The sequence below is a fragment of the Polypterus senegalus genome, chromosome 8 (assembly GCF_016835505.1).
Source record: "Polypterus senegalus isolate Bchr_013 chromosome 8, ASM1683550v1, whole genome shotgun sequence".
Classification (NCBI taxonomy): Eukaryota; Metazoa; Chordata; class Cladistia; order Polypteriformes; family Polypteridae; genus Polypterus; species Polypterus senegalus.
In genome coordinates this window covers 30,740,895-30,757,903 of record NC_053161.1, presented here as the reverse complement: position 1 = coordinate 30,757,903, position 17,009 = coordinate 30,740,895, and the positions used below count along the sequence as shown (strand labels likewise).

The following is a 17,009-nucleotide window of genomic DNA, read 5'->3' as shown; positions in this document are numbered from 1 at the left end:
AAGGATTACATTCTATAGCCTCAAATAGAGATGGAGTAATATGAGTTCTGCCTTGTCTTTGGAACAGTGGAATAATTCTTATACAGATATTGGAGGGGATTAGCCATCCTTCCATCCCTCTGTTTTCAGACCCATGTAATCTAACTAAGAAGCAGAGAGTACCAGAGTCTATTTTAGCATTGTGGGATGCAAAGCTGAAATTAATCTGGTTGTTATGCAAGTCCATAACTGGTCACAGCCAGATCCACACTCCTATTCATTTATACTGGGAGAATTTACAGTCAGCAATGCATGTATTTGAGGTGAGCAAATAGCAAAGTGGGCCTGAAACTGTAATTTTATCTGACTTTATTTATGTAGATTTCTACCTTATTTACAGTATTAATAATACCTTAAAAACTACACTATATTTTTTACAGAATTTATAATTGAATATGAAGATGGACTTCATGACCCTGATGTTTGGCACAACCTAACAGAAGTGCCTGGACAAAAGACTACAGCTCATTTAAAACTTTCTCCATTCGTCTGGTATTCATTCCGCGTTATTTCAGTCAATAAAGTAGGAAGGAGCCAGCCCAGTAGTCCATCACGACAATATCAGACACCTGGAGCTGGTAAGGAAATTATTCTTTGAACAATATTTGCTTCTTTTTATTACTATGTGTCTACACTGTCATTTCAGAATAAAGTAGCACCATGTTACATATATTGACATGGTGAAAATTATTTAAAAAAAAACTCTCTTTACAGCACCAGATGAAAATCCTATAATTGTGAAAGGAGCAGGATCTGAACCTGACAATTTTGTTATAACATGGGAGGTAAGTGAGTAACTAAAATGACCACTAATTGATAAATGGCAAACTGCAAAATGTCCTTTAGATGTACAAAATTTGCTTTATGTTTAGTGTTCTTATATTACATTAATACTTGATAACAAAGGTAAAAATGGCTTGTGACCCGACATTTGCGCGATAGATATATGCGCGCCAACAAAATAGTGCCGATTTAAAACACGGCGTCAAAATCACATCGACAAAATTGCCCCGACAAAATCGCGAAAGTTTCATTAAATATGAATTACTAGTTTAAAGCATATATAATAATGTTTATTTTAGAAGTCAATATTATGAGACGCGGCATGCCATCAGCACGGAACGCAGATAGTCCTTAACACCACGCCCTGCATATGTAGGAAGAATTGCAGCAAGGGCATCACACTCTCATATGTCTTCGCATATGTCTTTCGAACTTTTGTCTGTGAACCAAATGGCTAATGTTATAGTTTGTGAATAGAAGTAATATACAGTAGTCATATAGTGCAGTTATAGATTGTTTTTTCAACTTCTTTCTGATATAAACTTAAACATATTAAATCATGAAAAGTAATTAAAATCCTAAATTGCTCATTACTATTAGAACTGGTTCAAATCAAACAGCTCTCCTAGCAGCCGTGTTTATGTAATTAACTAGAAAGAGACAAGCAAAATTTGACTGGAGAAATGCAGCTTTTAAAACCATGAACAACTGATTATCATTACTATATACAGTAGTTTACAAATATACAATATAAAAGCATAAAGTTATAAGTATTCTTTGAAACTTTCAACCGTTTTCCCTCACATGTAATCTGTGCCATAGTTCTTTGATCTGTAATAGAAGTGATATAAAGTGGTACATGCAAAAATGTTGGAAAGTTCTGTTTACTGAGGATGCAGATACAGAATTGAAAGCTTTCAAAGGACTGATTAAAGCACAAACACAAAAATTTGCAGGCTTCATTTTGTGATCACACCTTATTTACTCTCAGAATGATTAATCATATGTATTCCTGGACACTTCTCAGTTAAATAGGGAGACAGAAACTGCTCAGGAAACAATATCTAATCATGATTCCACATCCTTTCAGCAGTATACCTACTTTAGCTTTTTATAATAAGTTTCATGGGGATGGCTGTGTCATACTGCAAAAAAGGAAAAAAAAGAGCATTAAAAATTATATGTGTCATTATCTTGTATTTTCCAAATAAAACCATTTACTTAATGTCTGACAGGTTCTTGAAGTTTTCATTTGCACGAATGGTTTGTTCCATACCAAAAATGTGATAAGCAAGGATCTATGAGACAACAGAGAGAAAAAGCCAGCATGGCTGTAGTTTCAGGGTAGGGATTTAAATAGCAAAATCTACAGATGCACTGTATGTTTGTGTGTGTATAAATAAAAACTTATATAAATAAATAAATAATGATTTTGATATGGTAGAATGGGAGATTTGCAACACAAATGCACAGCTGGCAAGTCTGCTGAAATTATGTGATGCAGTTATGTCAATATTGACTAGAATCTCAAAGGAATGTTTCCAACATATTGTGGAATCCGTGCCATAAATAACTGAGGCTGTTTTGAGTACAAAACCATGTCCTGCCCAATACTGTGTAGTTACTCCTCATGCCACCAAAACAGATCTGAACTCCTTAAGACCTTGTTTTGTGGAGCATCACACTGCCTCCGAAGGCTTCCCTTCTTCCCATACTGCATCCTGTTGCCATCTTTTACCCTTGTAAATACGCATGCGCACCCGGTCATCCACATGATCTAAAGAAAATGATTAATCTGACCAGGACGCCTTCTTCCATTGTACCATGGTCCACATCTGAAATGCACATGTCCATTATAGGTGCTTTTGGCAGTGGACGGGACTGCAAGGGCATTCTGACCGGTCTGTTGTTACACAGCCCCATATGCAGCAAGCTGCGACGCATTATGTGCTCTGACACCTTTCTCTCATGGTCAGCATTCATTTTTTTCAGCAATTCTGTGGGATCAGACTAGACAGGTCAGCCTTCCACGCACATCAATGAACCTTGGACGCCCATGACCTGTTGCCAGTTCATTGGTTGCCCTCCCTTGAGCCACATTTGATAGGTACTAACCACTGCATAGTGGGATCACCCCACAAGACCTGCCTTTTTTGGAAATGCTAGAGTATAACAATTTGTCCTATTTTTCCTGCTTCCACCACATCACCTTCAAGAACTAACTGTACACTTCTTGCCTAATATATCTCACTACTTGACAGGTGCCATTGTAACAGGATAACGAATGCTATTCATTTCACCTATCAATGGTTTTAATGTTGTGGCTGATTGGTGCTGGATGGACCTCATTCCCTTTCCCAGATTTGAGGCTGCCATTTGAGGGGCAACTGGTGCAGTGGGACTGGCATCCTGGGAACAAGGGATAGAGGAGACAATGGCTGGGAGACAAGCATAGTGGATGGATGACCTGGATACAGAAGCACTTACTTGTCTGGAGGCCTGAAGAAATGTGGGACTGTGGGAGACTGTCTCCCATGCTCAGATCGTCCCTCAGTACACTGAATGGCAGTATTCCCTTTGGCAAGCCTTTGTGTGGATGCCCGCAGTGTACCATGGGAAACTTGGTTCCATAGGTGTATCCAGCAGGGGGAGCTCTTTCTCCCCTGGAATGTGTTTCTTGATGCAGAATTGACTAGAACCAATACTATCCCTTTTGTACCAATGGCAGAAAATAATTACAAGAGAGAAAAGTATGATGCAAAAAGAAATATATGTGTTTAACTTGCTTTAAAAGATAACATTCATTCCCAGAATATAATTCATAATCCTGTATACATATACATATATACATATTCAGGCCGGAGAGAAGCAAAGGGACATCCCAGCCAAGTTTGAAAATGCTGACACACAGATGTCCCATCCAGTGAGGAATGTTGACAGCATAGTGAGACACTTCTGACGTTGTGCTGGATTGTTGTCATTATAACCACTCACATAATTACATATTCACAGAATTCATGTGAGATATGGGCAACTAGCTGAACAACTGGCTGGTTATTAATACCTTCACAGACTCTGTTTTTTTTTAACCATATTGGTCAAGCAGACATCAGCACCTTTTAAAATAATCTGCTTGTGTCCTTCACATGTTTTCTACCTGTCTCCATAACTTGACTTATAGCTGTCATTAGTTAAATTTCCCTGGCAGTCTCCCTCTCGCAGCTGAATTGCATGACTTTGTAAAATAAATTTCACAGTTTACTCTTGGCACAAGTAACCTTTTTACTACAACAGGACTGCACAGTTGTGTCCGTAGGTGTTGCCAGGTTCACCTGTCAAGTGATAACTCTCCTGTTCCTTATTGGTCCTGCCTGGCCTGGAGACAATGGTTTGGACACCAGGTTCAAAAAGGAAGGAATGGAAACGGAAAATAAGGAAAATCATGTTTTATTGGAGAGGAAGCCTATGACAGATGTATTTTCTGTTTAATAAAAGGACTGATTTGAACCTGGTACTGTTGCCTGTGCAGTTGTGTCAAGGGGTTGGGGCTCAGTTACTATATATATATATATATATATATATATATATATATATAAATAAATATAAATATAAATATATATAAATATAAATATAAATGATGAAAGAAATCAGATCAACCTACCAATATAGAAAAGAAATACTTTAAAATGCTTTATCACTACAAAAAGCACTATTTAAACCAAAATGGCAGTAATTAAATCCATAAATATCACTGAGGAATCCAACAGCTGCTTTAACTGCTGGTAAGATTTCATCATGCCTGGTTTTCTGACAAAGAAACAGGCCCTTAATGAAATTAGAGTCCTCAGTTTTTCTGTAATTTAAACAAAATACCTCTCAAATGAATAATCATCTGTGTTTGTAATAATTAGGAGTGAATCTGTGCTGAACATTTGTATGCATTTGCTTGGAGCTAAATTGTTAATGCTTCTGTTAATCTCAACAGAGATTTATGTAATACACCTCCATGTTTTCAAAATAAAACACTACATTCAAATGTGTCATTCACTTTGTCTATTAAAGGGTGATGTTATGAAACCTCCACATTTATTCATTACCCTTAAGACATGGTAATATTTAAGCATCAGTCAATGCATTTTTAGACATGTTTTTCCATCACAGCCATAGACAATGCACCAGTATACGTTTGGAGTGACTCACACACACTCAGGTAGCATTAGCACATACTGTACATCTTTGAGATATTGAAAGAAACTAGAATGTTTACAGAATATCGACACAGACAATAGCAGAACATGTATGCTTCATATAGTCAATGGCCAAGCTGGGATACAGTATGGTCTCAGGTTTCCTGAAGCTATAAATCAGTGGTGCTAACCACTCTACAACTACGCTATCAAACATGTAAAGTACTAATATACAGTGTGACATATGAAAAATATGTATTAATCATTTCTGTCACTGTACTGTATTAATATATCTTGAGAGACTACCCATATCTTTAGAAAACTCTTTTGTAATCTAAAGACGATAATGTAATCTGTCATGTGCCATATGTGCAGAGTTACCTGTGACAAAGTTGAATAGGATAGCTTCAACTTTATTCAGCAATATAGTTTTGTTTTCAAAAATGTTTTTTCTCATAGTCTAAGGATTTCAGAAACCTAGACAGGTGGCTACTTGTTGCATTTGCTTGGTGGTTTCTGGAAGACTACAATATTTGAGAGCAGAGATTTAATAGAAAATGATGACTCAAGTTAAAACTAGATGGATGAAAGAAAGTGTTTTGGCACTGTAGAGTTTTGTCAATTGTCTTCCACGTCTTGTAACAATTTCTAAGTGCATTTGCAGTGGTGATTAGAGGGTGCTAGGCTGTACCCTATAAAGATCCAAGGTCTCCAGCTGGCATTAACTTCCACCATTGGTTTCTTCAATTAGTACATGAAGTGTAAAAACGGGATATGGCCAATACCCCCAATTCTGCTCCAAAAATGTGAAACTGTCACTAGTCTTTTTACAGTAGTCCATTTTATATTCAAAGTAGTACAAAACAAACAAACATAAACTCCTCTACCTTTTTAAGGCTACTATACACCATACTCATATTTAGATCTTTTACTCAGTTCTACATAGGCTATGTTCACAACATTTATAGAGCAAGGTGCACATTGCATTCAGTCTAATGTTGAGTGTATGCTGCATGTACTCTTCCCCGGTATGAGTTAGTGTTAGTTTGTATACATGAGTATGGTCTGTGATGCAGCAGGCTAGTTGTGTTTCTCCCACACAGAGTAGCCTGTATAGGCTCTGGAACCCCATGTCCTCTTTTGGAATATGCAAGTCTGAAAAATAATTAGTATATATATAGATTTGTATAAATTAATAATGCAGTTGCTTATTTTTGGAGATTTCTTTAATATGTCATCAAAAAAGCATTGATTCCTGAATTGCATTTAGTAACTGAAATTGTTTATCATGGTTTTACTAGAAAAATAGTAATTCAGTAATTAGCAAAGCAGTAAGACTGTTAAAATATATTCCAGTGCTTTATACATTCTGGGATCTAATGATACGTGTCAGTTCAACAAGAGAAATTTGTTAGTCCTGATTTAGATGCTCTAGTGAGCTGATTCAGCATCACGTTTTAACTGCACAGATTTATTCACTGTTTTTACAGCCCTTAACAGGTATACAGTCAAATGGCCCAGGACTTCAGTACAAAGTTAGCTGGAGGCAAAAAGATGTGAATGAAGAATTTACAACAATAAAAGTTGCAAATGTTTCTAAGTACATTGTTTCTGCAACACCGACCTTTGTTCCATATGAATTTTATGTGCAAGCGATAAATGACTATGGACCCGGACCTGAGCCATTAATTCACGTGGGACATTCAGGAGAAGACTGTGAGTATGTTTTCTTTCAAAGAATGTTTTTATAAACATGTTTTTTTTTTTTTTTTCTCGAAAATAAAAATGAGGGGTAGTGTGCAAATGTGAAAAGTAAAATAGCTAATAAGACACCTCAAAAAGAGATCAAATTGGTACAGCCACCAGAAAATGAAAATATTCGAGGGAGCCTGCACCTCCAGCTCTAGATATCCTTATAGTTTTTTGTGAAATGATGATGATGATTATTATAGATTTCATTTGCATACATCCTCTCTATGCTCAAAGTGCTTTCACATGAATTAGAAAAAGCATCTACCCTACTCATATCATACTCATTCCTTAATTCACTCTTGACATATAAGTAATAATTTCACTGCACTCCGTAGACCGTACAATAAACTTGAGCTTAGAGTAAAATATTTTTTGTCTTTGAATGCTTTGGTTTCCATATTGTCAGTGCCCTCTGCTGACTTCAAGTAGAACTGCATTAGAAATGAATTTTATGTTTCGAGACTATGTTGTCATTTGAGCGCTGTGCATATCCCTACTCAGATACAAAACATATGAGTTATTCAACAGATGAAGTGTCATCAAAAAAAATCGACAGAATTTCAAAAGTTGAACTATAATAATGAATTTTTTAAGAGAGTGTGTAAATGTTTTCCAAGAATTTTTTTCTCATTTCTTGAGAAATGCTGTTCTTATTGAAGTGGTTGTTGATGAGCATTATTTGTTAAGTGGAAGTCATCGCTAGATTAGCATTTATTCATCCCCTCCTCCTAGACTAGACTAGAGAAGCATACAAATGATTTCATTTTGTACTGCACTGCAAAATGCTACAAATGGCGCTCACCTTGAAACCTGTGAAGGTATGACATTTAATATTTTTGCATCCTTTTTAAAGAGATAATTGAATTCCCTTTTTTGTGTTTGTGTTGTCCTTCACAGAAATTTGAGTTAAGGAGGTTGTTTTTCATGATGTAACATCCTTTGAATACATGACATTAAATACTGCTTGGTCTACTTAACTGTTTATTATATTAACTTAACACCCTTAAAATGCCTTCATATTTTCTACTTGAATGAGCCTCTTACACTTACCTCAGTTGAGTGCCCCACTATGATTCTGCTGGGGGATTTCATTATACACATGGACATTAAAGACATTACATGCAGTAAAGGTAACGTTTATATCTTCTGCTTACCCCATGTTGTTTGTCATGATGGCCAAAAAAAAAATTGTATCCAATGTTTTCATGGAGAACAGAGATAACAAACTTCCTGATTTGATTCCCTGATTGTACTTAAACAGAGACCAAACCTGAACAACAGCAAACCATATAAATGCATCCAAGAAAAAGTTACTCATGTAACATAATGTATATGTCAGATATCCAGTCAAATGCATACAAGGTTCCAAAAATATTTTTTGCTGAAATATTGTTAAATAAACCACTTACAAAAAATTTTTTGTATGAACAATAGTAGGACATGCTCAAATGAGGACAAGCATTTGAGCTGAAGATCTGCCTCCTTTCACATTCATGTTAATTCTTGACAAACTGTTCATAATTTAGTTATGAGCAAAACAGAAACTTTTAATTTACATACAGATTCTCGAAATTAAGACTAAAGTTCATTTCATAGGCAATTTCAGAATTAGAGTTTTTTGGAGTTTAAAGGGTTTTTTGCATGGAATGCCTTGTTCACATTTCCATATTTACCTATGTTTTTCTTCAGCCATGTAAAGCATATAAAGTAAATTATATTTATGCACCTTCTATACATTACTGTGGAGAAGTGCAGTACATTTTTAAGAATGTAACCTTCTGCATATTTTCTCATGAAGATTCACTAGAATGCACAATCCTTCAATCACAGTCTTTTCTCCATGGACAAACTCAGTACACCAAAAGTTGCCGCTGCCAAGCTGTTTGCCTACACTGCCATTACATACTAATCACCTTATCCTAGTTGAGGTCATGCACACTTCCAATATGCAGATGCATGAAGATACCTCCAGACAGGAACTAAACAGCTTTCTTCCTGTGTGAATAGCGAGAAGTCGGGCAAAATGACATTTTATATTGACCAACTAAAAAGAATACAATATGCAGGGCTTCAAGGCAACTCAGGCCCCTTCTTCAGGCACTTCTTTCAGGAAGTGAAGCACAGTTTAGTTTGCAAATTTTTTTGCAATTTGAAACACTGAGGTTTGCTGCAAAATTCAATTTCAAGCAAATCATTTTTGCTAATCACTATTTATAACCATAATATATTCCCAGTCTTATCATTTATCTTTGAGCCTCACGTGACTTACTTACTAAAAATTGCATTTTTTCATCTATACAGCATTGGTCATCTTTGCCCTTCACTTAACAAGAAAGACGTTGACACACTTGTTCATTTTCTCTTGATTATTATAATTTTCAGTTAACCGGCTGCCCAGCTCAAACACTGACATTATTCAAAATTCAACTGCAAAAACTTTTACCTTACACCAAGCATACAGAACATATCACTCTTGGTCTTTATCACTTAAATAAACTACTGGTTTCTTTGCATATAAAATACAAACGTCTATTTACTTCCTTCAAAGTCTTGCAGAGTCTAGCCCCACATTTACTTAATTGAGCTCCTTCACCCTTATAGTCCTTGACATTCAGTTATGTTGTCTTGATCTATGTTGTCTGTCTGCTGATGGTCTGTCAAACAAAGCTACACAGGTAGTTTATTTATCCCAAAGATACTATCATTAAATAGGTAATAGAATTTGAGGCCATCAAATTAGTGTTAAAGACCATACATTTAAGGTTGTTTATCTATAAGGACAAACTTCTGCTTTCTTTTTTCTTTCCTTTCTTTGTCATCTATTGTCAAATGCAGTAGAGAGCCATTGGCCCAAAAAGTACCACTTGATGAATCACATGCTTGGGCTCTCCCTCTTAGTAATGTTGCTCCCTCTTATAGTAATCGTGTCAATAAAAAATGAAAGGATAAGTTGATTGTATTTTAATATTAGCCAATAACATATTCATAACAGCTAGCCTTAGGCTGCACTACTTAATAATTTTATCTCTAATCTTTTCCTTTGAATTTGCAGTACCAATGGTAGCTCCACCAAATGTACGTGTACGTGTAGAAAACAGTACGCTTGCAGAGGTTCATTGGGATGCAGTACCTGCTAAAAGTGTGAGAGGAATTCTTAAAGGTTATAAAGTAAGTAAATATATTTTGACAACCAGTGAACAATTTAGATATTTACCCTGCTATAACTTCATTGAGATCAACTCAATTGCAGAAAGCCAATTGTGATACTGTCTGTATAACAAGAGAAATATTAATATTGTTTCTTCAAGAAATAGTGTCTGCCTTCTTAGTGTACCTTTATTTTGTTATCATTCTAGATTTATTATTGGAAGGAGAGAAGTCTTAATAAGCGTAAGAGACGCAATACTGGAAAAAGTTCCTTGATGTTCGATAAGAATAAGACCCATGGAAAGCTGCCAGGACTGGAACCTTTTAGCCATTATGTTCTCAATGTGCGAGCTGTTAATGGAAAAGGAGATGGCCCACGCAGCCCAGACCAACACTTTGAAACTCCTGAAGGAGGTTTGGAGTTAAAACTCTATATGAACAGCTCATATATAGTACAAACCTTGAAAATATAAGTTATGTCATTTGACTGAGCAAAATAATATTCAAATATATGTGCTAATCAAATTTAAAATCAAATTATTAAAAAAATAAGTAGCAAAAAAAAGTATAATATTGCCAATAAATTATAAAGCTATTTGATTCAAACTATTAAAGACTATATATTATAAAATTGAAATCTTAAATTTAGTTTTTGTCTTAATCCAGTCCCAGGAGCTCCTGCATTTTTGAAGGTTACAAATCCAACGCTTGATTCTTTAACACTGGAATGGAGCCCTCCTGTACATCGTAATGGCATTTTAACTGGCTATACACTGAGGTATCAAGCAAGTAAGTGATTCATACACTGGAATTAAATAAACTGTTCATTCTATGTGTATTTCATTTTACTATGAAATATACATTAATAATAAAAACTGTCTTATAAATGCAATGTGTCATGTGACACATTTACAGGGACTCAGAGCTCTGAAAACGTTTCTATTGTCAGCTGAATGAATTACTCCTATAGAAAGGATTTTGGTTTTTTTTTACCATTTTATTGAATTTATTAAAAGCTAGTAACATTCCATAGCAAGCAAGTCAAACTTGACAAAACTAAGTTCAAATCAACCCCCACCCATGAGTAAAAGAGCAAGGCCAACAGCCAGACTTTAACTTAAACTTTAAGAGTAGAAAAAAAAGGGCGAGAAAATAATTTGCCCCCAATTTAAATGTTTATTCTAAAATGTTGTTGATTGGATCCTGCCAGGTTTTAAAAATGTTTTGCACAGATCCTCTAAGTGAGTATTTAACTATTTCAAATAGTATATAACATCAGTTATCCACTAACTTAAAAGAGGTGGCTAAGGATTCTTCCAGTTGAGCAAGATAAGTCTGCGTGCCAGTAGTGTAGTAAAGGCAATTACAGTTTGTTTGTCCTTCTCCACTTTAAGCCCATCTGGTAGACCAAACACAGCTCTTAATGGGTTAGGAGAGACTGAAAGCATTTTGATTTTATTTCAATTTTAAACACATGGCCATACATTCCATAGTTCATTTTGTTAAAGTTATAATGGTAGGAAAAATGTTATACCAAACATGGTTCGTTTACAGTACACTGTATGTTCTTTTTACCAATACTTGTAACCTTGTCTTTCCAGTGCCATGTACTATCCATTCTGCTCTGTTTTGTTCTCCTAGATGTATGTTTGTGTGTGGAAATCATTATTAAATACAGCTTATTTTTAATTTATTAACAATATATTAAAAGAATGTTTCTTTTTTTTTTATGCATTACAAAGTCAACAACACCCACAAACTTGGCCCTCTGCTGGAACTTGTAATCCCTGGCAATGAGACGAGTTGGACTTTAAAAAATTTAAACTATAGTACACGCTATAAGTTTTATTTTCATGCGCAAACATCTAAAGGACCAGGAAGTAGCCTAACGGAAGAAGGAGTAACTATTATGGATGAAGGTAAGTTCTGCAATTTTATGTTGAATCATAATTTATTGTTCACCTTGTAAATGAGTTAACAACTAAACATTTAATGGTACATATATGACTTTAGAAACAAAGCAACAGATAACTGGTTAAATTTAAAAAAAAAAAAAAACTTGTTTGTGTAATTCAGTCTGTTCAATGTATAAAGTACATTTGTATTTTATATTGTTTTAAATTTATACATGCAACTGAACTGATAAGAAGCCTATAGTGATACTAACCACTATTACATGTAATATGTTATTTTATTAAAGGATAACAGTTTTACATCAAAATCCCTTAAGACAATGATTGTTGCTTGTTAGATAGTCATAATCATCTGCAGAGAAATGCCATCCTATATGGAATTACTTCTTACATTAAAAAAGAACAATATCATGGCTTATTGTAAACCATATTAGAATTTCCAAACCTAATGCTTTGTAATGAATCGTTGAATAAGAAAATTATTAGTATGAGATATAGTTGTAGATTGTTTCTAATTTATGGATCACTCTTAATACTTGTGACATCATAATTTAGTGCATTAAATGAATTGCAGACTGAATATAACTCCAATCTCTTACAAAACATTAGCTAAGTATTTTTCATACATATCTGTCTGGATTTTTGGATGAACAGGAATAACCCAAATAATGTATAGCACGTAAACTGGATTAAGCAGGTTTGAGAATGTTATGTATTTTATAAGCCAGAGGCCTGATATTGATCCATGTGTAGGGAATAGATTTACTTTTTAATATTTTTAAATGTCATTTCATGATACTGTATGTTGATTGATGTTGTAATTATTGGCATTCTCTTGTGTGGTTCATATGTAATCAAAGTGCAGGATATCTTTTAAATCTGTAGATATCATTTTACCATTACAAAGTCTATGAAATTGATTCTTGCATTGTACCTTCCATAGATTCACAAAATATTTACAGTATGTTGACATTTATTTGCTTACTTTTTTAATTTAAATGTTATAAAACCTGCAGTGCTATGGGAGTTTTCAAACTTCACTAGCCTTATATAACTTGCGGACGTTAATAATACCACGATTTTGTAGCTATTTGTGACTTATTTGACATTTCTGAAATATCAAAGTGTTGTGTTTTAAATACTTTTTTAAAATCTTGTTTATATACTCTTATGCATGGAAAACGTAACCTTTAAAACTTTCCTTCTTTGTGACACTTCTGACCTTTAAAATGCTTTATATATGATATGAAGATGTCAGATGTTTCAAACCAGTTAAAAATCCTAATGGCCATGTAGAATTGGCACATTTTGTCTACCCATTTGTTTTAATGATTGTTTACACCAGTAGTGCCACTTCTAGAATAGATCATTCTGGTATAATACATACAGTAGGGTGGTTTTGAGGTATAGCCTTTAATACCTGTTTGGTATTAAAGTGGTTGTTATTTTCCTTCTGAATGTGGCAGTTTGTACCATTTATTGTTATTATTAGTGTTTTTCAAGTTTTGTTGATGAAGTATGAAAGGCAAGATGATACTCTTAAAGTTATTATTTAGAAACCCTTTCATCCTAGAACAAATTTATAACCCATCTTTTTCATCAAACTTGAGTAAGTTCTCGTTTTCCCACTGTTTCACAATAGTAACACAACATATATCAAATTTTAAAATTAATACTCCCCAAATATGGACTTGGCTATGTGTGCTACTAGTAGTTTTCGTTAGTTTATCATAAACAGAATAAACTGTTAACAAATCTCTGGTTGATTGTGGACGTAAAACTCTCACATTTTCTTTCAAAAATGCTTAATCTGCATCTTCACAAACATTTGGGTTAGATCAAAGTTGGTGTATTAGTATGAAAGAAGTTTAGATAATTCGCAACATTTTATGTCACCACAGGAAAACATGATGTCATTTAAAGAATTCCTAATGAATTAAGTGCAAGAGACTGTCACCGTAAATAACTATTTGCATCTGAGTAAAATAACACAGGAAACCTTTTGAAAGAACACTGACACTATTTTGATATTGTGTTGCCGACATCTCTGCACTTCAAAGCACTAGCTGCCTTTTGCATTAAGTAATGTTGCTTTGGAATAATATAATCGCAATTCATTTTTTTGGTCCAGGGAAGGCTGAGTAATACCCAGCTTGCATTGCAAAGGGGGAAGAGAGTCCCGCTACGATCACATTGGCGAAGTGCTTAGCAGTTTCTTAAACTTTTTATGAATACACTTTAAGTTAGTAGAGAGATCTGTTATTTTAAATACTTTGTTACAATGACACAAACTTAATCAATTCAGTTTTTTTTAAGAGAGAAATGGACATGAACACCCTATGGTCAGTTAAAATAGAACTATTTATCATTTTGCTCAGTGTTTTCCAACTAACCCTTTGTGATGGTGAATGTGGTAGTGTACACATGAGGGCCTGTTGAAAGACAGCCAAACTGTAAATGGCTGCTTCCAGCCTTGTTAGTCAGTGTTGCCACGATAGGATCTCCTGCAACTCTGAAATGGATTAAGCTGCTTCGGTGGCATGGTGGACAAGTGATTAGCGCTGCTGCCTTACTGATCCAGTTTCCTAGGTTATAATCCTGTGGGCTGGTTTCAGTTTGTGTTGAGTTTGCAAGTTCTTCACATGTTTGTATTAGTTTTTGTTTTTTTTCCTCTCACATTACAAATTTGTGGGGTTGGCTAATTGGCTTCTGTGGGCACATGAGTGCATGTGAGCCTCAACACTCCATTCTTAGCTTTTGACTGGTACCCAATGCTGTCGGGACAGGCGATAGCCAACCCACATGTGGCCCTCAACTAAAGTGGTTGGAAAATATTATAATTTGATAATCTGTCCTGGATGCCATTATGACTTTGTTTTTTGAAACAATTGTTGCCATTTACATCTTCGTAACCTAATATGTTAATCCTTTCTTTCATTTTTACATTTTTTTCATTGAGTCAAATTCTTTTCTATACAGTTATACATTCGAGTTTTGGAAAAAAAGAAGAAATTCACAAAACAAACAACTTCAATCATTTTTAGTCGATTTAAACAGTTTTTTGAAAATATAAGTGTTTTTATAAAAGTTTCGTATTTTCTGCTTAAAACGGTGCAAGAACCAATTTGCCATTTTCTATGTTTTATTGTATGAGGTGTTTGACTGTCGTCGTTGTATCCTCATTCTAATGACATAGTTTCTTTCTGTTTTCATTTTTCCTTGTCAAAGCTCTGTTACATCAACCCGCTATAGAGGCGGGCAAAGGTAAAAACAAGCAAATAGAGAAAAAAGAAATGCATGTTTTTTAAGCATTATGGTTTTAGTATTGTTATGCCAAACTATGTACTGTAATGTTAGATATATTTTAAAAGCAAAAAGTAAACCAAGGAAATATGCATTTTGTTAGAACATGAGAACATCTTTAATGAAATTGTCTAAATTTCACTGACTTCAGTCCTTACCTTTTAAAGAGTTGTGGCCAGTTTTTAGTGGTATCTTTGTGTTAAGATATTAATTTTGTTCAGCAACATTTTGTGATTGCATTTTCTTAGTTAGATACAGTAGTAAACTGGTAGAAAGTTGAAAAAAGGTGTATTCCATCATAGGGAACTGAGGCTTTTTCTATGCCATTAGTTATTATTAAGCTTGCTATTTCTTTATACGTAACCTGCATGAAACTTTAAACTTTGCATGCCTATCAGTGTCAATGAATTATGTCTCTATCACATCTCTAACCAAATTCAATTGCTTGTGAATCTGTCAATTGCTTTTTACTGTGTGTCTTGTGTGTTTCTTATTCCTTTTCATGTTCTTCCAGGGCATTCAGAATCCCCTCTTGCAACTTCCCCCCTAATGCACACTGTCCAACCCCCATCCCACAAGGGTACTGTGATTTCTTATGTGAAATACAGAAATTGTATTGCCTCGTTATAATACAACATATCTGGCCCAAAGTTTTTGACATTAGTTTGTAAATGGGTGTTTGGTAAATTTATAGTTTTGTTAAATGAATATAGTTTTGCCATTATGTGAAATCAGTGTACAAATGTGAGATTTTTCAATGCCAGTGTAATTTTTATAGTTTTGCTGATATGTTTTGCTAGTTTTTCTAGCCATTTAGAAAATGAAATCCATTTTGGTTTTGATTGAAATATTCATTATAAAATTACTGCTAGTTTCATATTTTGTGTTTTCTTTTATTGCATACTCAGTACGTCCATCTGAGCCAGAATTTGGAATCGTAAATGCATCTCCTGCAGAGGACTTTGCAAATATCAGTTGGGAGTATTGGGGACCATATAAGAACTTTTATATTGAATATATGGTAGAAAACAGTAAGAATCTATTTTACCCGTCCTTTTATATATAAACTCTACTAGTTGAAAGAAATTACTTCTATTAAAATTTGAAACTCTCATAGCGTGACATTAACACTGTTATTTATTTAATCATATTTGACATAATAAATTTTGGTTAGCATCATTAAATACTGTTCAATGTGAAAAAATGCATCATTTCATAAATTTAAAAAAAAGTACATAATCTTGTACAGAATTATGTAACACATACTGTACACCAAGCAGGCATCATTAGAAGACAAAAGGGATTATTGTTAATAAAAAGTGTTAGTGTTAACTGCAGTGGATTTTTGTCATAATCTGCAACACTTCTTCATGTAGTTGAAACTTATATTAAAAGCAGCTTGCATATCACAACATAATGTGATATTTTATATTTAGCTAAGGGTTAAAGTGGACTTGAAAATTTTTGTGACAGTTTATAGAAGTAACAGTACAGGAAGATATCTACAGTACATGGTTATGGATTAATGAGGAATAATAGCACTCATGTACCTTTACTTCATTGCAGATTGAGAATTAATGAGGAAATACACACGTTAACTTTTCTGTACTGTTACTCCATGTCGACATTTTTTGCAGTGCAGCATGCCTAGCTGCTCTGTTGTATAAGTACTATACAACATGTCAACTATGTCAACTCAGTTCCTGGAGTGCTACCGAGTCTGCAGATTTTCTTTTGAGGCATACTCTCAATGAGAAACTCAAATGTATATTTAATCTTACTCCTTTATTAATTAATCTAATCTTTACCTCCTTCCTCACGATTCAATGCACAAATACTTGTGTGCTTTTCTTTCATAAAAAACATCACAAAAATATGGCTTGCT

The 17,009-nt window shown here is 34.4% G+C and overlaps 1 protein-coding gene across 23 annotated transcripts in view; it reads left to right on the top strand.

The window, feature by feature from the left end:
* nrcama (neuronal cell adhesion molecule a) overlaps window positions 1–17,009 on the top strand; it is a 193,415-nt gene that overhangs the window by 163,196 nt on the left and 13,210 nt on the right. For 10 of the 23 annotated variants that reach the window (XM_039760914.1, XM_039760921.1, XM_039760918.1 and 7 more), the window contains 10 exons: window positions 420–617; window positions 754–824; window positions 6,500–6,725; window positions 9,814–9,929; window positions 10,118–10,322; window positions 10,575–10,697; window positions 11,651–11,827; window positions 15,050–15,085; window positions 15,639–15,704; window positions 16,033–16,155. In XM_039760914.1, coding sequence (XP_039616848.1) covers window positions 420–617; window positions 754–824; window positions 6,500–6,725; window positions 9,814–9,929; window positions 10,118–10,322; window positions 10,575–10,697; window positions 11,651–11,827; window positions 15,050–15,085; window positions 15,639–15,704; window positions 16,033–16,155 — 1,341 coding nt within the window. The remainder of the gene's footprint in view (window positions 1–419; window positions 618–753; window positions 825–6,499; window positions 6,726–9,813; window positions 9,930–10,117; window positions 10,323–10,574; window positions 10,698–11,650; window positions 11,828–15,049; window positions 15,086–15,638; window positions 15,705–16,032; window positions 16,156–17,009) is intronic. The other 13 variants (XM_039760935.1, XM_039760934.1, XM_039760931.1 and 10 more) reach the window with 3 other exon arrangements.